This window comes from Lepidochelys kempii, chromosome 15 (assembly GCF_965140265.1).
Source record: "Lepidochelys kempii isolate rLepKem1 chromosome 15, rLepKem1.hap2, whole genome shotgun sequence".
NCBI classification, from domain to species: Eukaryota; Metazoa; Chordata; order Testudines; family Cheloniidae; genus Lepidochelys; species Lepidochelys kempii.
Genome location: NC_133270.1, coordinates 13,593,587 through 13,619,568, shown reverse-complemented (window position 1 = coordinate 13,619,568; position 25,982 = coordinate 13,593,587). Strand labels below are relative to the sequence as shown.

The following is a 25,982-nucleotide window of genomic DNA, read 5'->3' as shown; positions in this document are numbered from 1 at the left end:
TACTTTGTGTCTTGAAAAAGATGAATGAGTGGCGGCCCTATAGTCTTCAAATATGTTCAATTCTCTTATAAAGAGGATGGTGGATCATTTGCTCTCCATATCCACTGAAAGTAGGAACAGAAGTAATGGGCTTACTCTAGGAAATTAGGTACTGGAATAGGCTTCCGAGAGAGGTTGTGGAATCCCCATCATTGGAAGGTTTAGGAACAGGTTAGATAAATACCTGTCAGGAATGGCTTGGGTGAAGAGGTGCGTTTTCAGTTCATCTATGAATGTGATGAGGTTAGAAGCCTCTCCTATTTCGTCTAGTAACAAGTCCAATGGTCTTGCTTTGGTTCTCATGAAGGTTTTAGCTCCTACAGACACAAGTCTCCCCATACTGGTCAACAGTTTTATTCCAGTGGAACACAGCTGCTGTAGAAAGCCAGTCATACTAGGTGAAATTACCTTTAACGTAGCCAGGACCAGTTCCATGGGAGTTTGAACTAGAGTGGGCATTCAATGTGGAGCCAGTGCAGAAAGCACCATATTGAGTGGATGCATTTCTAATAACTTGTGGGAGGTTTTATTTTTAAAAAATAGAGACCCGTCCCCAGGAATGACCAGACTAGTGGAAGCCTCCTTTCTCCCACACACCACATTGTCTGTCCTCACCCCTTCCATCTCTGCTCCTCTCTCCTTTGATCTATGCCGCCACCCCTTGTGTCCATACACCATTTGCTCTGTGCTCCGCCCAGCCCCTACCATGTCTCACCTACACTCAGTGTAAGCACCAGTGACCAAGCCCTTGAGAACCCCTTGCCCTTCCCCCCTCCCCACACTGTGGGCAGCCCCTTTGGCACTGGCTCACCTTGCTATGCTGCTCCTTCTGCCTGGAGCTCACCGCCCTGTGCTAGGCAAAGCGAGGGGAAGGGCGGAGTGTGGATCAGAGGGAAGCACTGCAGAATCAGAGCCCACAGTCCCTCCCTCCTACCCTACAGGAAGAGTCAAAGCAGGGCTGAGCCCAGCACAGCTGGAGCTGGGGTCTACAGCCCCATGCTGGGCATGTAGCTGGAGCAGTGGAAAACCTTGCTCTGGCTGGCCTTGGCCACAACACTCATCTACACCCACAGTGCTCTCCATCTCCAGCAGTCTCTCCCAGTGGTAGACCACACTGTGGAGCAGGCACCACTTCATGGCAGCAGACAGCCCAGCCAGAGCCTCGGCAGCAATGACACAGCTCCCCGGGTCCAGGTCCCCATCCTCCTCCTCTGAGCACTCGGCTGCCTCGGCCCACTGATTCCTCTGGGCCAGCATGCACGCCTCGCTGGTCATCTCCCTCACAGCCACCTCCTCCACGTCCATGCTGATGAACTCATTGAAGTCCAGCTCACTCGTGATAATAACTTGTGTTGCTTGGGAGGTAGTCTGCTATGTTTTGAATTAGCGGGAGCTTTCTTAAGGCAAGGAGCTTCATTTCTAGTTATAGACCATTACCCTAGTGGAGCCTAAATATTGCAAATGCATAGATCACTGTAATCTCAGGTCTAAGTCTGATAGCATTTGGATAGGACTACACCTTGGGACCATTCAGAAGCTGAACCTATTACAGAGCACCACCACTTCTTTGTTAAGTGGAGCTGCATGTTGGGAGCATATTAAACTAATTTAGACCAGAGCTCCGTAATCTCATCAGATTCCAGTAAACTTCCAGGTGGAATTCAAGGTGTTTGGTTTTAATCTATGAAGTGCTTAATGCTCTAGGATCTGATTAGTTGAAGGATTACCTCTTTCCCCAGTATGCAATGGCAGACTTAAGATGAGCGAAGATGCTTCAGCTGGAACTCCTTCAATATAAACATAAGGGAGCAGATGGCAGTGTGTGCTCTGAGAAGGATCCTTGGTCTTGGAACTCACACTCCAGAGACCAAATTTGTTAGCTTTTCAGGCATAAAGCAAAGGCCATATTTCTTCTCTTGCCTCTAGAACTGCTGAGGAATTTGTGGGCTGAGGTTGATATATTTAATTGGCAGTCCTCTGTTTATAGATTTTGTGATTGTTAATTTACAAAGTAAGTGCCCAGATTACTGTATGGGTGCCTCTAGTTCTACTTTAGAAATATGAAGAAATAAATTAAATCAAATAAGTAAGATTAGAAACTTTTTTTCCGGCCAGGCAAGACAAAAATTGACTGATTTTGCCACTGTGGATCTAAACACTGACTAATGTAACAGTCTGAGGCAGATGCCTTTGATGGGTGTGGGGGAGGAGCATCACCACATTCTCATTTAAGTTCCGCTTCAGCTAGCTCCTCTACATCCAGGTACTGATCTCAGCTAGGCAATAAGGAACCTGGAAGATGGCGTAAGTTAGGTTTGACATGAAGGAGATGTAGAGCGAAACGTTATCTGCCTACTGTTCATACTCCTACCAACGCTGTTTCATTTGGCAGCCTGATCAATGTAGATTGAATCAACAGCTTTTGTTTAAATAGAGCCCTATATACTAGGCTAACTATAGATTCAACATTCGAAACACTTCTGTGCCAGGACATATATGTATGTTCCCCATGGAAAATGCTGATATATAATTATTATTATGGGATAGATTTGTTGATAAACCTGTAAGGTTAAAAGCCTGGCTATGCTTTGCAATACAGTACAAGACTTATTTTATATAGCATGTCTTACTAACTACAACCCAAAATGTTTTGAGTTAAACAGCAGCAGAAGGGGAACAACATGAAAATGTGTAGAGAAAAGGTGTGTACTACCAGGTAGGTCCCTTCAGAAGGAGGAAGGGACTAAACCCTAATGGCTGGAAAAGTAAAGCCCATTTACAAGGGTAAAACAGGAGAGCACAGAGGACTAGAAAAGAACAAAATGATGATGATATCTATCGCCACTGATAATGGTGATAACCCCTTACTTTTCCTCTGCACATCTCAAAGGGCTTTAGAGCCAGTAGAGCTCAGAGAAAGAGAAGAATTTGGCTCTGGTAAAGAGCACATAGCTGTTTCCTCTTATTCTCCTCTAACAATGATGAGAGGAGAAAGTATCTTTCTATTATCATATTTAAAGTTTGGACTGGATCAGAAACGTGGGTGGATGGAGCAGGGAAGAGTCGATTGTTTTTAAAATTCTGTCTTGGCAATACAGCTGAGGGGTAACTCTTTATGTTAAGTCTGGAAGAGAGAAAGTCTGGTTTTACTTTCAAGAGAGTTTGATTTGGAGAGGCCTTGAGGGTACAATACTTATGGTTTACTGTTCATAAACAAACTGCGGATTCAAGGTACTAGAACTCCATTCTACCTGGACTGATACCCTTTTTCCTGTCAGCTTGTCACACTAGCAGTCAGATCCATATAGCGAGAGACATCTCGCAGGCAACAATGGTTTAATTTCTGCTACCTTACTTCTAAGCAAGGATATGTAGATAATTTTGTAAAATACAATAATTTTCCTTGCACTAGGAAGGATTTAACCTTAATCTGGTCCTGTGGCCAATTATTCTGCTTTTGGGGTTGGACTGTGGGCTTTTGGAAGAATGTTTGTTTATATCTGAAAGTATCTGTAGTGAATACATACTTTCAGAGCAAAGAGGTGAGTATGGCAGACAAGGATGCAAGACCATGAGGGAATCTAGATTTATGACAAGTTGATAGAGCATTGCTTTCTCTTTTCAGCTTCAGTATCGAGGATTGTTTCAAATGATCTTAGTGCTGGGAATTGGTGGAAGTTTCCCATATGGGTTCCATATTTCTGCAATCAGCTACCCTTCCCTGGTAAGCAGAGACTCCCCGGAGTTTACATGGTGGAGGGGCCTGGGTTAAGGATACTCTCAAAACTTGCTGAGCATTTCAACAAACTCCATTACAATGTCTTCATTTTGATCTATAATGAAAAGAAAATAACATGTAGGTAGAGCACCTTATCCCCAACAGGACAGTACTTTAAAAAACCAAAAAACAAAGCAAAACAAGAGAGATTGTTAACCCAATAGCATAAGGAATATCCTTTCTTGCAATCTAAAATGAGCACTTGTGGCACCTTAGAGACTAACCAATTTATTTGAGCATAAGCTTTCGTGAGCTACAGCTCACTTCATCAGATGCACAGTACGCATCTGATGAAGTGAGCTGTAGCTCACGAAAGCTTATGCTCAAATAAATTGGTTAGTCTCTAAGGTGCCACAAGTGCTCCTTTTCTTTTTGCGAATACAGACTAACACGGCTGTTACTCTGAAACCTCTAAAATGAGCGACACCAAAAATGAGTTTCCTACATTTCAGAACTGATTTACCAAAATGTTGGGAGGTATTTATGTGATTATAGGCTAAGCTTCAGGGGACTACCTGGTACAATCAATTTGTGTGCAAGCCTTTTGTCTTTAAAGACTTGGGTTTAAGTTCTCCCTTACGTAACAAGTGAAATCAAATGTGGAGCTCTTATTGTAAAGCCACTACACCTTAAAACACAGTTTTGCAGTCTCTGCTTAAAGGTAAAAAACTTAAATCCTCTTTTAGAGGGGGGTTTAAAAATTGTTTTGGAAACAAAACTCGGTAACCATATTCATTTAGGACCGTGGTTCTCAAACTTTTGTACTGGTGACCCCTTTCACATAGCAAGCCTCTGAGTGCAACCTCCTCCCCCCCCCCACTATAAATTAAAAACACTTTTTATATATTTAACACCATTATAAATGCTGGAAGCAAAGCTTGGTTTGGATTGGAGGCTGACAGCTCGTGACTCCCCATGTAACAATCTCATCACCCCCTGAGGGGTCAAGAACCCCTGATTTAGGAGTCATCAGGAGACCAGCAGGAGGCCCTGTTATCACTAAAACTAAAAGGTGTTTATTTGGTGTAGCTCTGACGTACTCTTCCTCATAGCTCAAGTCCACAAACCTGCAGCTGTGTTGTGAATTTACGAGATAATTTGGTCAGCTTTATCAAGTCTCAGAGGATAAAGACTTTTCCCTTAGAATTAGGAGGTATCTAAAGTAAAAGCCTTCCCATAAGCCTGCTGAGGGGACTTTTTCCTATTGTTCCCAATGTGCTAACAGAAACCACCTCTTAACATTTCACAGCTAAAAAGGTGTGGCCACAACAGGCTCATTACTGATTCGAGAGTAGTGGGATAAGGGTTCCTGTCAGAAAGCAGTGGTGCGAGCTTCTTGTGTAGAGAAGTTTCAGAGTAACAGCCGTGTTAGTCTGTATTCGCAAAAAGAAAAGGAGTACTTGTGGCACCTTAGAGACTAACCAATTTATTTGAGCATAAGCTTTCGTGAGCTACAGCTCACTTCATCGGATGCATACCGTGGAAACTGCAGCAGACTTTATATATACACAGAGAATATGAAACAATACCTCCTCCCACCCCACTGTCCTGCTGGTAATAGCTTGTCTAAAGTGATCATCAGGTGGGCCATTTCCTGCACAAATCCAGGTTTTCTCACCCTCCACCCCGTGAATTTGTGTGGGGGGGTGGAGGGTGAGAAAACCTGGATTTGTGCAGGAAATGGCCCACCTGATGATCACTTTAGACAAGCTATTACCAGCAGGACAGTGGGGTGGGAGGAGGTATTGTTTCATATTCTCTGTGTATATATAAAGTCTGCTGCAGTTTCCACGGTATGCATCCGATGAAGTGAGCTGTAGCTCACGAAAGCTTATGCTCAAATAAATTGGTTAGTCTCCAAGGTGCCACAAGTATTCCTTTTCTTTTTATGTAGAGAAGTTAGCTTTTTTTTAAGAGATCAGATCTCTACTACGGCAAGTTGTATAGTTTTCATTCACTCACAGAAATTTGCACAACAGGGTGAGAAGACTAAACTTTTGAATATGTAAATGCTTTTTCAAAACAAAATTACATTTTTAAAAAGTGGAAAATTTTTTTAAGAGTATCAATTTTTCATCTCTGTTAATGCACTTGAGTGAGCTGTATGAATGAGGGGGAAAATCTGCTGTAAATTAGGCTAATATCCCAGAAATATCAGAAAACCAAAGTAATCTCGTGCATTAGAGAAAAGAATTTCCACTGGTGAAAAAGATCTAGTTGGAATTCCATCCCTTATCTGTAAGTTTAGCCAACCATGGCTGTGTACAGACGCTACAGTCACCAGTGGGGAACGAATACCACTTCAACTAAAGCTCTGAGACGGCACAACACCACTGCGTACAGTCAGCAGTTAGTCCCTGGGGCCAGCTTGTAATAGGAGATATGATCACATGCCTACGGCAGTATGTTGCATGCACTACACTAGCTCAGTGTCAGGAATGACCGCCTCCAGGTGGGCCTGGGATCAGCTAGCTAACCTCAGTTAAATCCCCTAACTGGCCAGATATGCCTGATGGGCTGAGCGCTGTTGCCAGGACAGCTCCTAAACCTAGCGGCAGCACTGGGCTGTGGCAGCTGTTCAATGCACTTCCCCACAGCTGCAATCTCTCTTCTATCTGCTTTGCTCCCCCCCAGCCCTGTCTCTGCCCTCCTCCTGGCTCCCAACTCCAGCTCCAGCACCTGGCTTGGCTCCTGGCTCCCTGCTATTAGACCTGACCACGCACATCCGTCATGAGATCAGTGTTGCCAGATCTTATGATTTTACCACAAATCTCATGACATTTGATCTTTCTTAAAGCCACAGCTCCAGCAATCAGATGATTACATTAAAATTTCAGCTTCCATTTAAAAAAAAGTGTCTAGCCCTCCTGCCCTAAAGGCTCAAATACCAGAACAAAAATTAAAAGAATCCCAAATTATATTCAAAATCTCATGTTTTTTAAAACCAAGTTTCTGATTTTGTGGGGAGCAGACTCATGATTTTTCAATAGTTGGGATTGGCAATACAGCTAACTCATCCTGAGTGCAAGGTCTACAACAGTTCAAGTCCCGTTTAGCAACAAACAATGGCCAAATATACAACAAAAAAATCAAAGACTAAACCCTGGACCTTCATTACTAAAACCACACACCTCTGATACTTGAACTAAAGGAACGCTCCTTCTGTTGTAATAGACTGTTCTGGTTGCTGGATCTAATCAATTAGGAGGAGATATGATAAACCATACTAAGCCAGTCTGTTACATCGGAGTTTCCCAAGCTTTCCTGAAATTTCTACATTTCAGAGATGTCTTATAAAAAGACTTGACAGGATTATAAACAAAATAAACTCAAGGTGCATTTTCTAACTTTGAAAGTGTCTTGAACATCTAAACTTAAAAAAAGTTTAGTTGAAAATTTGGCAAAGTACACAAATTTGTTTTGACAGTGAAGATTACTTTAAAAAGAGGTCCAAGACTACAGCAATGGATCAAAGTTGAAGCACAGTAACAGAATAGTATGAGGAAAGTCCATAGTAATTATGCTCAAATAAATTGGTTAGTCTCTAAGGTGCCACAAGTCCTCCTTTTCTTTTTGCGAATACAGACTAACACAGCTGTTACTCTGAAACCAGTAATTATTTAAAGTCTCATTTGCTCTTTCAGCACATTAGGACATTTATCAATGAAACCTGGATAGAGCGATATGGCTATCCCCTCCATCCTGAGACCATCATGTTGCTGTGGTCCTTCATTGTGTCTGTTTATGGTATAGGAGGACTGCTAGGGAGCCTATATTGTGGCTACCTTACTACAAAATATAGAAAGTAAGTATTTATTTTCATAGCTTGATAACGCATGTGGGGAAAAATGTACTAGCAAAGCACATACAGTCAACTATTCTTGTTCAATGTAGTCTGACCATATATACTTCTATTCAATTGCTTTAAATTGCTATCATAGCCACCCAGGGTAAGTGGTAACCAGTCTTTCATTCAGTGTATTTAAACAGTATGCTGATGGTGAAGTGTGGTCCCTTCTGAAGATGGGCTTACCAACACTCCATTTACTAGTGCCTTGTGGGGAAGTAACATGTGATGCAATTTCCTCACATCATCCTCCAGTACATAATTTCCAAGATCTACAAATCCAGAAACAGAAGCCATGCATATTCGTTCAAACACAGGTTTCCTGGGAACTGTTACAATCACTTGGACCAGCCTGAATTCCACTTTTGAGAGATGTAGCTTAAACACTCAAGGGTAAACCTGAAACATTAAAGTGCTTGCTTAAAAAAAGTCAGATTTGCAAAGTGTATTCATTCTGGAGTGAATGTTGTATTAAAGTATTATTAGTACCTATTCTAAAGAAAACGTGAAACTGAACAGAAAAGAAAGTTAACTTTACCCATAGTTCTGTATAAGAGACTGCTCCATTGTTAGTAATGTCCTCTATTAAAAGTCTGTCCCGAAGTAACTCCACAATAGATGGAGAAAGGATTCCTCATGCATCTGGTGTGTTCTCAGGATCTTGTGTGTAACACCAATATCCTTTGCAGAGAAATTGGCAAACAGATCTACTGGTGTGTTCCACTTAAAGATTTGCTCCGCCACCCTCTGATCCAGAGGCCCCTCATATGGGTCTCAACTATCTTAGCCTGACTGCAGTTGTTCTTTCCTGCCAGGTAAATGCCCCCAAGAAGTTTCTTGTGGGACACTGCATAATCCCACACTTGAAGGCCTCCTGATACTAGAAACAAGATCCTGCTCCTCTCCACTTGTTTACGTCAACCTTGGTAGCGTAGCTGCCTGAATCAGAATCAACTTTTAGGTATAAGGTCTCTGTACGCTCTTAATGCATACAAGATCACATTCATCTCGAGAGCAGTTACGTGTAGCAACTGGTCTTGGAGATACGAACAACTTTGAGTGAAAAGCTGCTCCACTTAGGCTCCTTTTCACAAGCGCATCCAGAGATATCAGATGAATCTGCAAGACCTTTCCAAGAATGCTGAACGTCTCTGGATAGCAATCCAGCCAGTGGGTTTCAGAAACCACTAGCCACCCAGATGCAAAAGTCTATGTGATTCAAGTCTGAGACATCAGGGTCCACTGAGGGGACATGCCATGGTCACCACTTACTGCAGCCATCCGGCCTAAAATTTACAGTATAGTCTTTACTGAAGCCTCTCTTTGGTATATCCTTTCTGCCAGATCCACAAGTGCCTTGGATCCACTACTGTGGCAGGAATGCCTCATCATAAGTCGTGTCTACAGTTGGCTCCCACAGAGTCAAATTGTTTCTGTATAACAAGCTGGTACTTTGGATATTGCACCATGAATTCTAGTGACTTCAATACCCCAATGCTTGTACTCCTCAACATATTGTACTTGATCAACCTGTTGTTCGAGTACGACTACACATGAACTCCCATCCTAAAGAAATACTGACACATGCTAAGCATTTATAAATGCACATGCTGCCAAGGTACAGTTATGAAGTAAAAGTTCTTGGATTCTGAAAGCGAAGAATCATTTAATTTCTCCGGGAAATACCCAGTTTGGGTATCCATTAAAACATGCCACAAAGGAACAGTAATTGCTGTACCATACCTACAGTTAACATATTTAAGACGTTACATGGTGCTTGTATGTTGGATAAGTAACAGCAAATACATTAATCAAAAACAGTATAAGAGATACTCACTTCATACCACTCTCTCATCTTTTTACAGAAAGAAGTGTCAGATTGTCACTAACCTGATCATGCTAGTAGCTTCACTTTTCATGGCCTTCTGTAAAATGGCCAAGTCCTTTGAGATGATTCTGATTGGGCGCTTCCTTTATGGCATGGGAACAGGTATGACCTCTGTAGACATCAAAAGGGAGTCTCCTTGGTATCCCAGTATAGTCTCCTTTCATTATAATTCTTTTAGAATTATTTTATATTACCCAACAAGTATACTTAGCATGTCACAGAAGACACTGATACATAATAGCTGGTCAAAGGTGCAGGGGGTGGAAATGAGTAGTGGGAGGAGCTTGGGATAAGACAGTTAACATTTTCCTCAATTTAATGGCCATCTCTCTTCTTTCCTGTCCAAGGTTTCTCTCTCACTATACATCCTCAATATGTAGGAGAGATTTCACCCAAGAAGCTGCGTGGATTTTCAAACTCCACTCTCGCTGTTTTTCTGACACTAGGAAAAGTCTTAGGACAGATTTTTGGACTAAGGTAAAACAAAATCATCTATCACCTTTCTCTGCAGCAGCAGAAGCTGGTCTTAAGCCTTTTTTAAAAAAAAAAAGAAACCACCCTCTAAAATCTTCAATAAGTGCTCTCATCTCCAAAATTAAATGTTTTATCTTAAACCAGTAGACAGTATTTGACCAAATCTGAGAGTTCCATGTTTAAGACATTGGACACAGAAAAATACAAGTAATTAACCACAATCTGAATTTTTTTTCCTCTATAGCCTTGCTACCAAGTGGCTTACCTTAAAACTTCCTGAGGTTTATTTGAAATATCATGGTGAGATCTAGCACATGGGACCACATTTGAGATGTGTAGCATATTAGAAAGTTTTTCAGTTCAAAATTAGCATCACAATCTCATGAACTTCCTAAAGGTCACTGTGGGACCTAATGTATCATTAGAAAGTTTTCCAAAGTGCTGCTGAGTTTCACAAAATTTGCCAGACTGACTCAGTTATCCGGCTGCAATGCACTCAGCACTAGAATTCGGCCCATTTGCTGTCTCTCTATTTATCATTCAGAAAAAGTTATTGAATGTTAACATAATGGTTTGATCATGACTGCACTTTTACATGTACTCTCCAGAGAGCTCTTAGGAAATGAATCGTTGTGGCCATTGTTGTTGGCTTCTACCGGACTCACAGCATTGATTCAGCTGATTATGCTCCCCTTCTTCCCTGAGTCCCCATCCTACCTTCTGATACAGGAGGGTAATGAGGATGCCTTCATGAAAGGTAAAGTACTTACTCCACTCATTTCAGTAAATCTAATTTGTTGGAGTGTTAGCCATTGAAAGCAAAAAGAGTAGAGCCCAAGACTCCTACTACCTCAATAAAACCGCGCTCTTAATGTTCATTTTCATTAAATAAAATTTTTAAAAATGGTTACATTTGTCAACTCAATATTAGAGTGATATGACATTCTGACAGCCCCGCAGACAAAACTCTTCTAGTTATCTATAGAATAAGCACCATCTGGGCAACAAGAGTAGGCTTCCACACATTGCCCCGACAACATACACCAAATCATGATGTGATGAAAACAACTCTAAGGACAGACTAATTAAGTCTATGTGATTCAGACAGGCTAAAAGGATTTGTTATTAAAGAATGATGGAGATGAACTGATAGATTAAACTATTTAGTTTTTTCTTCTGCACAGCCATTAAGCAACTCTGGGGTGAAGGAGATCATCAAGCAGAGATTGATGACATACTGAAGGAAAAGGCTGCAACAAAAAGCACCAAAACCTTGCGTGTCCTGGAACTATTTAAAGAACGATCCTTGCGCTGGCAATTGTACTTTTTGGTCACCATCATGACCAGCTTGCAGCTTAGTGGCGTCAATGCAGTTGAGTGTTTTCCCTGTGTAAAAACTCAGAGTCATTGTTAGGTAGCATTAAAAAAAGGCCTAGTTATTTGTTGCACTATTATATTCATGACATATGTTATGCAGGAAGTCAGACTAGTCAGATCATAATAGTCCCTTCTGGTCTTAAAAATCTGAGAAACTTGGTCCTCTTCTTCCTGATCAATGGACCCCTGGTTGTTGCCATTACAATTCTGCTCTGACTTTTCTAGTATGGAATCCTGAATGCATTAGCAAGTTTGCAAATATAGATAATACCTCTCCATAAAGGTCTCTGGTGCCAGCTCCACCAAAGAGCCAGCATAGGCCACTCGCTCAGACATGAGGGATCCTCCCAAGAATTGCTAACAAGCACGAGTATTGGGGGCAGGTATTCAATGCCAAATTCTAGGGTCAGTCTCCACCAATAAAGGAGATGGACAAAGACACACCACTGTTGCATCACATTCTATGTCAAAACACTGCTGACCCATCCCCCTGAGGTCCATGGGTTGGGGTCTGCTGGGGAGGTCAGAGGTACTGAAGGCTAGAATCTGAAAACAGAGACAACGATGAAGCTTCTCATTCAGGTACATGAAGATCTAAGAATATGTCATTCTCCAAAAGCAACAAGAGGGACTATGCATCCGATGAAGTGGGCTGTAGCCCACGAAAGCTGATGCTCTAATAAATTGGTTATTCTCCAAGGTGCAACAAGTCCTCCTGTTCTTTTTGCAGATACAAACTAACACAGCTGCTCCTCTGAAACCAAAATCATCCATGTGCGAAGCTAGAAAGCTGTGGTTGTAGAGACAGGAATGGATAGAGCAGACAGAACTTCACTTGTACAAGGAGCTTGTGACATGCTTGTGACAGTATCACATGTACAGTGAGAACTAGATGGCACCAAAATGCTTCGCCAGTGAGCAGACAGCCCACCCATCAGTAAATTTGCTTTATATTAGAATAATTTTTGTCTGATTTCTGCCTCACATCTGAGGAGTTTCACAGCCTGCCTCCACGATGATTGTTCACACTATTTTCTCTCTGCCTTTTTCAGATCTATTTCTACTCTTTTGAAGTGTTCCGTGCAGCCAGGTTTGAAGACTATCTCATCCCCTACATATCACTAGGAGTTGGGACATGTGAATGCCTATCATCTATAGTGTGTGTAAGTCTCACCAAACTGGAGTTTGTAGGAAAAAGGGAATGTATTTAGAGACAGCATTTTTTTTTTTTTTAATGTGTAGCCTTGGCAGAGGGGAGTTAGGGGAGAGACTCACTCCGTTGTGTAAACTAATCAAGAAATTTCCTCCTACCTCTAAGTCACATGAAGCTGTGAAAGGCAGCCCTTCTCCCCAATTAACTTTGTATTGTTGAATGTCTTTGTACTCATTTTTACTCCGTGAAATGAGTTTCACATCATGCTTTAACCAATCATGATTTTGTACAGACAACTGCTTTGTGGATAGATAGGAAGAATAAAGGGCACAGTTCCAGTGGCCTCTAAAAGAGCAAAATAGTGGATTATGTGAAGCCATGTGAAATTTTGGATTGATACAAAATTGTGCAGTTTGACACAGATCTCCATGTAACAAAGAAATGTAGGTCATTTGCCAAGAAGCTGGTGCATGTCTGATCACTACCATTTTGGGTAAAAAGAGGTTATCACCTGCAGGGAATGGCTGTCAATTGGCTGTACACTTTCCCTATTCAGGTTTCAGAGTAGCAGCAGTGTTAGTCTGTATTCGCAAAAAGAAAAGGAGGACTTGTGGCACCTTGGAGACTAACCAATTTATTTGAGCATAAGCTTTCGTGAGCTATACTCACGAAAGCTTATGCTCAAATTAATTGGTTAGTCTCTAAGGTGCCACAAGTCCTCCTTTTCTTTTTTCCCTATTCAGAGACAGAAAAAGTTACCAGCTCCCACAATGGAGGAGACTAAAGTCCATGAACTATTTTATCCCATCAATTTTTAAGGAATTGCAGTGGAGGCTCTGGGAGATATAAACCCTTCATGAACACCTACTTTCTGCCTTAATTTCTGGGGTAAGCCTCAGGTTTGAACTACCTACGTGTTGAATTATGACTTTTTCTCATGACACAAGATAATACAATAATTATTCCTGTAAGTAGGGTAGATATATATAGCTCATGTCTGCACGCACTGCATTCTTGCCTAAAAATGGATTATCTCTAGACATCCAGGGATCAAGACTGATGTACAGCGATGAAAGTAAAATATACCTCTTCCCCATGGTTTTAAGGGAGAAATATTCAAGTAAAAAAATATTTCTGAATAAGTCAATAGGAGATGTAAGTAAAGCAGAAGTAAAGCAGAATCAGTCCAACCATACTGTATAAATCTTTCTGGTCTAAACGTACAGTCCCCAGTACAAATGATAAACTGAAATATCAGTAAGATTTAGCTCATGTTTAGAGAGTCTCATCTGTTTGTATTAACTGAATAAGACTTCTGAGAAGAAGGTTAGGAGCATGGGAAGTAATCCATTCATTTGGAGTTGGAATTAACCATATTGGTAATGCTGTGTTTTCTGTTTTCCAGAGCTCCCTTATCGAGCGATTTGGCAGGAGGATGCTGTTGTGCGGAGGATATGTACTAATGATTTTCGTGTTAACACTCCTCACAATGACTCTCTCCCTGCAGGTAAGGGGATTTCCTAATCGGGACTTTTCCAGCATCAACCCCCATTTCTAATCTTTCCTCCTAGGCAAGATTTTTCGCAACAGAATAACCACCAAAGTGAACTTCATTCACCATGGTGGAAAGACAAATTGGAGGATTGGGCCAAAAGAAATCTGATGAGGTTCAATAAGGATAAGTGCAGGGTCCTGCACTTAGGACGGAAGAACCCAATGCACAGCTACAGACTAGGGACCGAATGGCTAGGCAGCAGTTCTGCGGAAAAGGACCTAGGGGTGACAGTGGACGAGAAGCTGGATATGAGTCAGCAGTGTGCCCTTGTTGCCAAGAAGGCCAATGGCATTTTGGGATGTATAAGTAGGGGCATAGCGAGCAGATCGAGGGACGTGATCGTTCCCCTCTATTCGACATTGGTGAGGCCTCATCTGGAGTACTGTGTCCAGTTTTGGGCCCCACACTTCAAGAAGGATGTGGATGAATTGGAGAGAGTCCAGCGAAGGGCAACAAAAATGCTTAGGGGACTGGAACACATGACTTATGAGGAGAGGCTGAGGGAGCTGGGATTGTTTAGCCTGCAGAAGAGAAGAATGAGGGGGGATTTGATAGCTGCTTTCAACTACCTGAAAGGGGGTTCCAAAGAGGATGGCTCTAGACTGTTCTCAATGGTAGCAGATGACAGAACGAGGAGTAATGGTCTCAAGTTGCAGTGGGGGAGGTTTAGACTGGATATTAGGAAAAACTTTTTCACTAAGAGGGTGGTGAAACACTGGAATGCGTTACCTAGGGAGGTGGTAGAATCTCCTTCCTTAGAGGTTTTTAAGGTCAGGCTTGACAAAGCCCTGGCTGGGATGATTTAACTGGGAATTGGTCCTGCTTCGAGCAGGGGGTTGGACTAGATGACCTTCTGGGGTCCCTTCCAACCCTGATATTCTATGATTTTATGAAAGCAGGAAGCAGGGCCAGATTTCCAATTAGGCATAGTAGGCACGTGCCTATGGGCGCTGGTGTTCTAGGAGCACCTAAACGTTAAAAGTGGGGCACTGTGAGCCACCAATGGGCAGGGCGGCTGCTGAAGGGGCTGGGAGCGTCCTAGCCCCTTTCCAATCTCAGCCACCCCACTGCCTCCGCCCCAAGCTGGGGAAGTAGAAGGAGGGGCGTGGCCGGTGCCCCATTCACTTGCATAGGCAGAACTGGAGCATGGCTACCACACCGAGTTGCAGGAGGGACAGAAAACACCCAGGGACCGCTTGCCATGGGGAGAGGTACAGTCCCCCGCTTAAGTCTTGCCTGGAGGGGGTGGGCTGCGCCCTGGTTCGGGCTGGGAGCACCATGTGTGGCAGAGGAAGGGGAGCTGAAGATGCTGTGCCTAGAGGCGCATAAGGTGTAAATCTGGCCCTGGCAGGGAGCATTCTATTCTACCATGTTGTTACAAAGTCTGCTCTCACTTTGCTTTCTCACTCTAGCATCAATTCTTTTGGATGCATTACTTCAGCGTCGTTCTGATCTTCTTGTTCGTTATCTGCTATGGAATTGGACCATGTGAGTACATCCACTTTAGATGATGGTGAGGAGGGAACTTTGCACCATACCACTCGAGTGCATCAGAATTGGTGGATAAAGAATGGAACACCACTGTACCACCTCTAGAGAGCAGCAAGGGAAGGAGGTTTAGCTATCTGAATACATTAACAGAAGGAGACAATGTGTCTATAAATGGAAAAAGTGGAAAGAGCACATGAGCACCTCAAGTTTTACTGCTGATCTTTTACTGGCTCTTAACTCAGAATGTAGTATCCTCCTCCCCCCAAAAAATCTGAGAATCAATCCCAGAGGAAGAACCCCAAAGTATTCTGCTACTAACACAATTCCCCCGACAGAACATTGATAAGTACATATTTAGTGATCACCTCCTTTGTTAAAATAGTGAACTGATGCACTTTCTGCCCATGGAGGAGCATCGATGGAAGAGGCTGCAAAACAGATGAGGGATGTGGATTAACAATTTATTGCACTGATGGTGCATACCAATAAAATATAAAACCACATAGATCACATAACATCAGAGGAAATATGCCAAACTGTGCACTACAATCTAGCAGATTAAGAGGCTAATGTATACAAAGTTTAAAAATCTTTTTTCTCCCTCATGCCTCACAGCAGAAAGGGACGCTATATGCATCTCACAGATTAAATATCCCATTATTCATTTCAATTTGAAATTAACAAACTCAAGACTTTACATCACAATTTCCATCTATTCAGCTGAGTTAAGGCAGGGACCCTGTCAGAGTCCATCAGTACAGTTTCAAAATTCAGGACAGCTAGGTATAATAATAAATACATAGCTGTTATATAGTACTTGTCATCCATAAATCTCAAAGCACTACACAAAGGAGGTGAATATAATTTGTCCCCATTTTACAGATAAAGAAACTGAGGCACAGGGAAGCAAATTGAGTTCACCCAGCAAGTCAGTGGCAGAGGGTACGTCTGCACTGCAGTCAAAAAGTATGACTGCAACATGTGTAGCTATACCCAAGCTAGTTTTGATCTACTTAGTTGGGGGGGGGGCGGGGGTATGTACTTGAATGGCTAGCCCATGCTACCACCTGTGCTGTCACAGCAACACTGCTATTGTCATTCAAGCTAGCTAGATGAAAGCTAGCTCGGGCGCATCTACACGTGCTGCAGAGTCACTCCTGACTGCAGTGTTCACATACCCTGAGTCCCAAGCCCCAGTCTAGTCCTCTGTCCACTAGCTCACACCTCCCTACAAGGCAACCCAACTCTTCCCTGAGTTTCTGCACACTGTCTGCAGCACTGCACTGCCAGGGTTCTGGGATTGGGAATCAAGTTCTTTTGTTGTAGTAGAGGACACTAACCACATAGATCACTGGGACAGACTTACTATAATTTTCTACTAGGCATTGTCAGTGTGAGGCCCTTTGCAGAAGCAAGTGAATTAAAGTTACTAAAGAAACATCTCTTCTCCAGCTGGAGCCACTGGAGCCATAATCACTGAAATCTTCAGCCAGTCATTCAGACCATCAGCCTTTCTGATTTATGGAAGCATCAGCTGGGTGTGGCTCTTTGTCCTTGGAATGATTTTTCCCTACATTGTGGTAAGTGATTCTGTGACCCAGCCTCTTTGGAATGCCTGAGGGCACAGGAGTACATAGATATAGTACAAAAGAATGCAGTGTAAGGACTCTAATGAAAGCCTGTGGCACACTGGTCATCATAATCATGGCAACATGTGTGTGTATATATACACACAACATCTGTATAAGCAGTTCTATGTATATATACTGAAAATTATGTTGTTAAGATCTGTGACTAGGGACTGGACACTAGAAAGGTGAAAAACAGGTTTTCTTTTAGGCAAGAAATGTTTATCTATCTGTTGGTTTACATGTAAATTAAGTACTCTGCGGTTCACAGAGGTTCCCATTCATTTACAGTCTGAGCCAAATATTAAAGAAGAATTGTTAAATCCACAAGGAGGAGATTTACAGGAAGAAATGACCCAGCAGGGGAGAGGCCTGTTCAGAAGTAAGGACAGTGAACTTTTTGGGGTATGGGCAAGAAGGTACACCCTCATTCCTGCAATCTCTAAGGAGAAGCTGCCAGTGGGCTTGATCTTATGAGATGTCTTCCCAGCCATATTGATTGAAAATGCTGGGGAAAATTCCAGGGCTAAGCTATCTTGTAGGACAGTGATCCCCAACCTTTCGTGTGGGAGTAGTATATGGCTATTCCCAGAAGACTGTGGCAGGTTCTAGACACCCCGCCGCCAAAATGCTGCCGCCGAAAAGCAGCAGCGAGAAGAAGCATCACTGCCGAAATGCCGCTGAGAAATGGCAAAGCTTCCCGGCAGCATTTCAGCGGCAGGGTGTCCTGTGGGCGCACAAAAATGCCCCGGCAGGAGCCACGGCACCAGCGGGCACCACATTGGGGACCCCTGTTGTAGGAGATAGCAGAATGCCTTTGTTAGGGGGCTTACTTCCCTGGTCCTTCTCGCATGAACAGAGAGCAACAATACCCGAAGTCCAAAGGTGCAAACAATTAGATGTTTATTGGGGTGAACTTCCAGCAAGCATGATTCTAGTTTCCTTCCTTAGCGTCCCCCTTCCCAGCTCTGACACCCCAGAGGCTTACCTGTGTCCCTGTTCCCATTTCCCCCTTTAGCTAAACATGATTCCAATTTTTCCCCCCATGCACCCACCCACTCACTTCCTGATTGACTGCAGACTATATAGTAAAACTTGAGTTCTGCTTAGCTATACCTTAACCAATCATTTTACTGAAATTTAACTAACCAATCCTAACATCTTATAACTTGATTATTTAACCAATTATATCCCACCACCTTAATTAGTTTACACCCAGCAAAATTAATTATACAGCAGACAGGAACAATCACAGAACCAGACAGATTATACGGACAAACAATGGGGAAATGGGGACTACAGTGATAGAACAAACACAGAAATGAGGATTTCACATCCCAGCTATTGATAAGTGAGTTCTTGCCAGACAGGATGCTATCAAACTAAGTTTCCTTTTACATGTTCTAGGCACTCCCCTTTCTCTGGAGGCGATAGGCATTATCAGGACAGGATTGTATTCCTAATAGCCCAATGGCACCTTCTTTCAATGGGACTAGTTTGGAATGTGAGGATGTGACTGGTTGCTTCCCAGCTTATGGCTGCCTCTGCTGCTTAGCCAAAGCTCTTAACCTAAGAACAGGGCCTCAGACTGTCACAGTAAGAGAAGGCCCTTACACCGGCAGACAGTGATTTTGATTCTCTTTTATACCTCTAGAACTAGCCAAGTGATAAGAATACACCTAAATTCTTAGCGTATAGGCCTTTACAGACAGGCTTGAATATCTATATCCTAACAGCCTTGTTAGTTAAGCTTAGGCTCCAGAAATTGTGTTATGATTTTGTTTTATATGTAACCATTTGTTTCCAATATTCTCACTCTCCATCACTTGACTCTGTTCTTTGATAAAAAAACATTCTCGTTTTCACTATAGATATCTTAGCTGTGTGTTAAGTACAGTATGGCTCTTGAGTTGAGTCTTGCAAGCTGGGGTGTACTAATCTTTTGGATCGGAGACTTCTGTGAGTATTCAGTGGGACAGAGGCCAAGTACTCCAGAGGCAGGCTTGGAGGATTTGGGAGTTGGAGTGTGCCTATCGCAAACTCATACAGAGACAGCGAGGCCTGTGGAGACATGGAAGGCAGCACTTGTGCTGCCAGAGGTTGGTGGTTTCAGGGAGCTGATCCACAGCAGGCCCAGATGAGACACTCATGACAAGAGCAGGTGGGATGAGTTGCCTCATAACTTTGGGAAGCATCACAGTTGGCAGGAAATTACACCCAGTTTGCTGATTAGCTAGGGATCATGCTCCGGGCATTTATTTACCAAATAAATAATAGTTACTGAGAGATTCACACCTGAGAAGATTGGGAAACAGGTAAAGAAAGGTTACGGTTTGTTGTTTTGGGTAAGGGAAACAGAACAAAAGAAAATATAAAATGAGTAAGCGGATAAACAGAAAAGTGATCAGACTGATTGACCAAAAGGACCAAAGAGGGGTGCAGGCTTAGAAAACAATCCTGATGCAGCTCTCAGTGAAACAGCCCTGAAGATGGAGTTTGACAGGCTGGAGATGACTAAAGCGGAAAAGAAAGGAGAGCACCAGAGGTGTGAAACTGCAGAGAGAGCCAAAGGAGCAAATAACACCCCACCAAAGAGCACTGGCGCTAAAAGACAAAGCAGGAAGCCCAAGAAGCAGAAGCCCTTGGGGGGGAGGAGGAGGAAGACAGAGAGCCTATATGCCCTGATCATATTGAATTTACCAAAAAAAAAAAAAAAAAAATCATCCCTTATCACATGGGGAATTCTCACCAGGGTTCACAAAACTGCAACAAGCTGTACCTGGGTTACAGAGAGACTGACTGCACTGAGGAATGTTTAACCACCTTCAAAAGAATATGCATGGTACATAGAATTCCAGATGAACAAAGAATGACTGTCTTACTCCCTGAATTGACTGGTAAAACTTTACAGGTATTTAATGATACAGAGGTTAATGAGGCTAAGAAGTATGTTCATAGAACCATAGAAATGTAGATTTGGAAAGGACCTCGTTAGGTCATCTAGTTCAGTCCCCTACACTAAAGCAGAACTAAGTATTATCTAGACCATCCCTGACAGGCATCAGTGCAAGGAGTCTGTTAAAAAGGTTTCACACTACTCCAGAGGCATTCAGAAACCTCAAAAGATTGATAAGTTACATCGAGGGGGAATATGTGCATAAAATGGCAGATTATGTGAGAAAATGGATAACGAGTGAAGGGGCAGACACCCATGACAAGTTGGTAGATCTGATCACTCAAGAGCAGCCGTTCTCAAACTATGGGGAGGGCCTCCCAAGGGAGGTGCAGGAATGTGTCAAGGGAGGTATGAGCTGTGTGCTGTTTTTTTTTTTTTTTTATTTAAAGAGCTCTGCCTGTTAGGCCTAGGCGGCTGGGGCTTGTGCGGAAGGGCCATGCGCTCCCGGGAGCTGGGAGAATGAGACAAAGGGGACAGCCAGAGCCCCACTACCTGGGGGCTGACAGCCAGAGCCCTGTCATCCAGGATCAGGCTCTTCTTCCCCCTCCCTCCCAATCCCTCACCAGGAGGCAATCCAGGCTTGGGGTCTACTTCCTCCCTTCCCCCCACATCCCTCACCTGGAGCTGCAGGGCTCCAGCTGTCAGCCCCAGGGTGGCGGTAGCAGGGCAGAAGTAAGGGTGGCAATGGGACCCTAAGTCTGCTTTGAAAAGTGATCTTGACAAATCACACTGCCACCCTTACTTCTGCCCTGCTGCTGGCACAGTGCTGCCTTCAGAGCTGGGTGCCCAGCCAGCAGCCTCTGCTCTCCACTCTCCCTTCAGAGCTGGGTGCCCAGCCAGCAGCCTCTGCTCTCCACTCTCCCTTCAGAGCTGGGCAGCGGCGTATGAAGGCGGGGTGCAATCAAATAAGTTGAGAACCCTGCTCAGGCCTACTCTGAGGAAGGGTAAGCCATGGTGTAGGAGAAAAACTCCAGTATCAGTGAAGACAGCTGCCAAAGGTAACTTGTACATACAAGCGAGACTATTTGAGGAGCACAAATTCCAAAGGGAAAGGCAAAAACTTGGCATAAAAGGGGGTTCCCAGTTTGTCCCTGGGAATAGGGAGAGAGGTGAGGGAACTAAATCCACACCACCACAGTTCCAGTCTCCTCCTAGTAACCCTAATTATTGGACCCCACCCCAAAGAAACATTATATATGTGGGTCCCTTGATCATATGAAAAGGCCGTGTCCTAAGTATGGGGGATCCCAATTCACTCCCTGATCTATTCGGGTTAATGCAGCTACACTGGAGTCAGAGACTTCAGTGGTGGCAGAGGGAGTTCTGGTTACCTTTGTCAGGTCTGACCTCCTGAGGGGTAGAATAGTTTATAACAATGGCCAAACATAAATGGTGGAGCGTGCCAGAGGTGGCAAGACACTGGTGCTCAGCTTTTCCTGGTCGGGGGGATGTGATTCAGGAGAATGATATGCTCCCGGGTGGGAAGGTAAAACTACTATCTTTAAGACAATTTAAAACCACAGTACCTTTGGCCTGCATCAGATTGGAATGGAAAGGCTTAAGGGGTACTTGAAAGTAGGAATTTTTAAAAATTTACCAGCAGCGTGTTGGTTGAGAATTATGCAATATCACTGCCCAAAGCTGTCAGCATTGTGACCCATAAAAGGAGAATATGTCCCTGAGTTCACAGAGGTAACCTCTGAGGAGAGAAAGGGAGCTGAGAGGGGAAGAAAAGCCTCAGTCCCCTTATCAGCAGAGAATATCAATGTGTCCCAAGAGAAAGGGGAGAAGCTGCTGGTGACAGCTCTCTAAGCAAGCCACAGCCAAAGTGAGTTTGCTGTGGAGCACAATGCGGACACCTCTCAAGAGAGCATCAGAGAAGCCATTCACAGTACGGCCCCAGATAGGGAGAACAGGGCTAGGTTCTTTACAGAAGAGAAGCTAAACTGTACTGGAAGGCTCTGGTGGGGAAAAATAGAATACAAAAAATACAGACAATTGCTTTTGACCTCAAAGCATCATGTGGAGTTAATATTATTAGCCCACAACTGTCCTTGTGCAGGACACTTGGGAACAGAGGACATATGAAAGGTTTGAGGAAAAAAATTGTATTGTTTTAATGTTCAAAATGAGGTAAAGGATGACGGCAGCACTGGTGATTTATGTCAGAAGCAGAAAAAGCCTGTAGGATACCACAAAGCTCCCTTGCCAATAATCAAGGAAGCATTTTACTGGGTTGCCATGGACATTAAAGGACCCTTATCCAAGCCAAAACAGAGAGGGGGAAAATATATTGGTAGTAGTAGATTTCACCACTAGGTATCCAGATGCAGTTCCTCTAATATAGAAGCTGAAACAGTGCATAGAATATTTAATATAGAATCACTATATTTAGCACTGTAGCAGATTTCCCAAAGGAAATCTTGTTAGATTGTGGGTCAAATATCATGTCCCACTTATTTAGTGAGTTATGGAAGATGTGTGGGCTAAACCAATTAAGATCTGCTCCATATCATCCAGAGAAATAGATTAGATGAAAGATTTTAGAGCCCATTGAACCTATTTAGAAATATATTTTAAAAGAAGGGAGAGGAACTGGGATGTAATGTTACTTTATCTGTTGTTCACCTACTTGGAGGTGCCCCAAGAGTCCAAATGGGGTGAACCCTGTGATCTCCTATATGGGTGAAAAGCCAGAAGGCCCCCTGGATCTCAGAGGCTCCTGGAAGGGTGGCTCTGAGGCAGAGGCTGAATATGTGCAAAAGTTTAGGGACGATTTAAAGATAATGATAGGAATGGTTCAACAAAGCTTCACAAAAAGCCACACTGCTCAGAAAACATAGTGAGCAATCATTTGATGTGGGGGACTTGGTGCTGGTATTACTCCCTGTGAAAAGTTACAAATCCAGAACACGTGGAAGGGGCTTTTGGGGGTGCTGGAGAGGGTTAATGGTGTTACCTACAATATACTTGGGCCCCACAGCAAGGCTGCTGCACAGACCGTGCATGTAACAAGTTCAAAGTGTAGCAACTGAGAAGCCATTATAAACATGCCATGCTGTTCAGGGGCAGATTCTCAGATTGCCCCTCTCATTGACTTGATGATTGAGTACTATAGTAACACCTCAGTAGAGCACTGAGGTGTGTGAAGAGAACCTAGCTGAAAGGGCAAAGGTTATGAGCGTATTCCAGAGTCACTGGCAGGTATTTTCCAGTGGGCCAGGTATGACTCAAAGTGCTCCATAAGACTAACACTGTGTAGCCACTGCCTGCCCCCAGCAGAGCATATCAGACCACTAGAAAAATGCAGGAGAGAATCCATAAGGAGATAAAAAGCATGCTGAACATGGGGATAATTAAAGGGTCAAACAGTCTCTGGATTTCTCCAGTTGTTATGGTTCCCAAAAAGGATGTGACCATAAGTTTGTGTTGATTACAGAAGGTTTAACACCATCATAGTTCCTGTGCACATCCTGTGCCCAGAATTGATGAACGTTAGGCGCTCTAGGCAAGGCAAAATATTTAGGAATTCTATACCTAACAAAAGAATATTAACAAATCCCAGTAGATAATGAAATGCATAACAAAGTCCACCTTCATTAGTGATTTGGGACTCTGTTTTATTTTAGAATTAAGAATTTCTCTCATTCCTAAAATATAAACCTACGCTGAAGAGATAAGGGAATAAGAGTCAGAAGGGTATTTTTCTAACAATCTTCTCTTATTTCTGTTTTTAGGAAAGCCTTGGATCTTTCTGCTACCTTATATTTCTGGGGATCCTTGTGTTCTCATCAGTCTTCACCTACCTGTTCCTCCCGGAGACAAAGGGGAAGTCAATCATGGAAATTAAAGGGGAATTTAATAAGTTAAATTTTGGAAAGAAACAAGCGGTGAACACAGAAAATAATTTATCTAAGGAACACACCTTCTGCACCAGACTCTGACTGCTCAGATGGGAAATGTTACGTATTAGAGGGACAGGAAGCACTGTTGCAATCAGACTGAAATATAATCCTAAAATGGACTGTTAGCTTTACTGTCTTATTCTTATTTTCATAAAATTATACAGACATGAAATTCCTCATGCTTAAGTCTTATTTTCCCCCAGATAGTCAAACATTTTCAAGGTTACTTAGGTGACTCAGTTTGAACTAGTCAGTCTTGCACCAGGATTCACTAGCACAAGGGCTATACTTAATCAGTTTCCCCTATTCCTGAGGGTCTTTCATATTGCAACAAAGGAAAGATTTTACAAGAAACAGGAAATTGAACTGTAAAAATAAAAATCACAGGTGGGGGGGACTTAAGCAGGTAAAGTACCTGTATTTATTTTGGTTGACTAGATTTCAGGTTGATTATGGCCCTGATCCAAAGCCGATTGAAGTCAATGGGATCAGAATCTAGGTCTCTTTTCTTGAGAAAGAAAACAAGACTGGATGTTTAGGAAGCAACGAAGACCTTGTAAAATAGCTATTGATAAAGAGGTGGTAAAAGCTTGCTAAAAAAGCATCATTGTAAAAAGTTCAGCCAGACTGGATGACCCACATCAAGGGAATTAATTTAGTGTCCTTACCAAGGAAGTGAAATGATCATGGAAAGTCATGGAAAAATTGGATTAATTTACAGAAGATTGGGAAGAAAGCAAATGTTGTACCAGTCTTCAAACAAGAAAAGAGACGTGACCATTACTATCTAGTAAGTCTAACTTCTGTCTCTAGAGCCCTGACGGTGTCGCTAGAGTAGATATGGGGACAGAGTAGGCAACAAGGTTTGCTACAGGGATTGTTACCTGGGTTAGTGTTTCTGTGGTGTGGTGTGTGGTTGCTGGTGAGTATTTGCTTCAGGTTGGGGGGCTGCCTGTAAGCGAGGACTGGCCTGCCTCCCAAGGTCTGTGAAAGTGAGGGATCATTTTCCAGGATAGGTTGTAGGTCGGTGACAACGTGCTGGAGAGGTTTTAGCTGGGGGCTGTACGTGATGGCCAGTAGTGTTCTGTTATTTTCCTTGTTGGGCCTGTCCTGTAGTAGGCGATTTCTGGGTACCCGTCTCACTCTGTCAGTCTGTTTCCTCACTTCCCCAGGTGGGTATTGTAGTTTTAAGAATGCTTGAAAAGATCTTGTATTTAAGGATCTGCTTTCTTAGTACACAAGGCTTCTGAGAATTACACCAGATGTTTTCTGAGAGGTGAAAGTTTGTTAGAGGGTTGTTTTTATATAAATAGTTTGTAAATGGCTGTTTATTGAACCAAGTAAAATGGTTTATTGGCCCTAATGGTTTGTAAAATGGTTTATTGAATCAAGTAGAAACTTAGATTATAAAACTGGGTGGAAGTATTGTCTTCATCTTTCCAAACCATCTCAAACTGTATACAGTAGAATTTATGACTCAGAACTAGATGATCACATCGTCTTCCTTCAACAATTCATGAAAGAAGAAAAAAATCAAGTGGACCTATCAATATAATAAACTGCTATTTCAGTCAGCACTGGTTTATTGCCAGTATGGACAAAGCATCTCTCTTGGGTTTTTGTTTGTTTGGCCTCTTTTAATGTTTTTGAGACAAAGAGTCTGCTCCTGCAGGCCTTATTTATACAAGTAGCCATTCATGTGAGATTTCCCATTGATTTCAGTGGTAGTAACATATGAGTAAAGACTACTCATGAATATAGGCTACAGGATTAGACCCCAAGTATACAGCAGTATTGTCTCTTCTGATTTTTTGAGAGGTGAGAGAATCCACTTCAAGTTAAAAAATCAGAAGCCAGTTGTGAATTGAATTAAGGAGTTTGCACCAGTTTA

At 42.8% G+C, this 25,982-nt stretch overlaps 1 protein-coding gene across 6 annotated transcripts in view; it reads left to right on the top strand.

The window, feature by feature from the left end:
* LOC140898910 (solute carrier family 2, facilitated glucose transporter member 11-like) overlaps positions 1-24,263 on the top strand; it is a 31,596-nt gene extending 7,333 nt beyond the window's left edge. For 2 of the 6 annotated variants that reach the window (XM_073313463.1, XM_073313462.1), the window contains exons 2-13: positions 3,665-3,763; positions 7,462-7,622; positions 9,530-9,654; positions 9,900-10,029; positions 10,635-10,783; positions 11,211-11,398; positions 12,456-12,566; positions 13,962-14,063; positions 15,524-15,599; positions 17,055-17,182; positions 19,983-20,141; positions 23,924-24,263. In XM_073313463.1, coding sequence (XP_073169564.1) covers positions 3,689-3,763; positions 7,462-7,622; positions 9,530-9,654; positions 9,900-10,029; positions 10,635-10,783; positions 11,211-11,398; positions 12,456-12,566; positions 13,962-14,063; positions 15,524-15,599; positions 17,055-17,182; positions 19,983-20,141; positions 23,924-24,130 — 1,611 coding nt within the window. In that variant the 5' untranslated portion in view covers positions 3,665-3,688 and the 3' untranslated portion in view covers positions 24,131-24,263. Of the gene's footprint in view, positions 1-3,664; positions 3,764-7,461; positions 7,623-9,529; positions 9,655-9,899; positions 10,030-10,634; positions 10,784-11,210; positions 11,399-12,455; positions 12,567-13,961; positions 14,064-15,523; positions 15,600-16,984; positions 17,183-17,521; positions 17,613-19,982; positions 20,142-23,923 lie in introns of those variants that run through there. The other 4 variants (XM_073313464.1, XM_073313467.1, XM_073313466.1 and 1 more) reach the window with 4 other exon arrangements.
* The last annotated feature ends 1,719 nt before the right edge of the window (positions 24,264-25,982 follow it).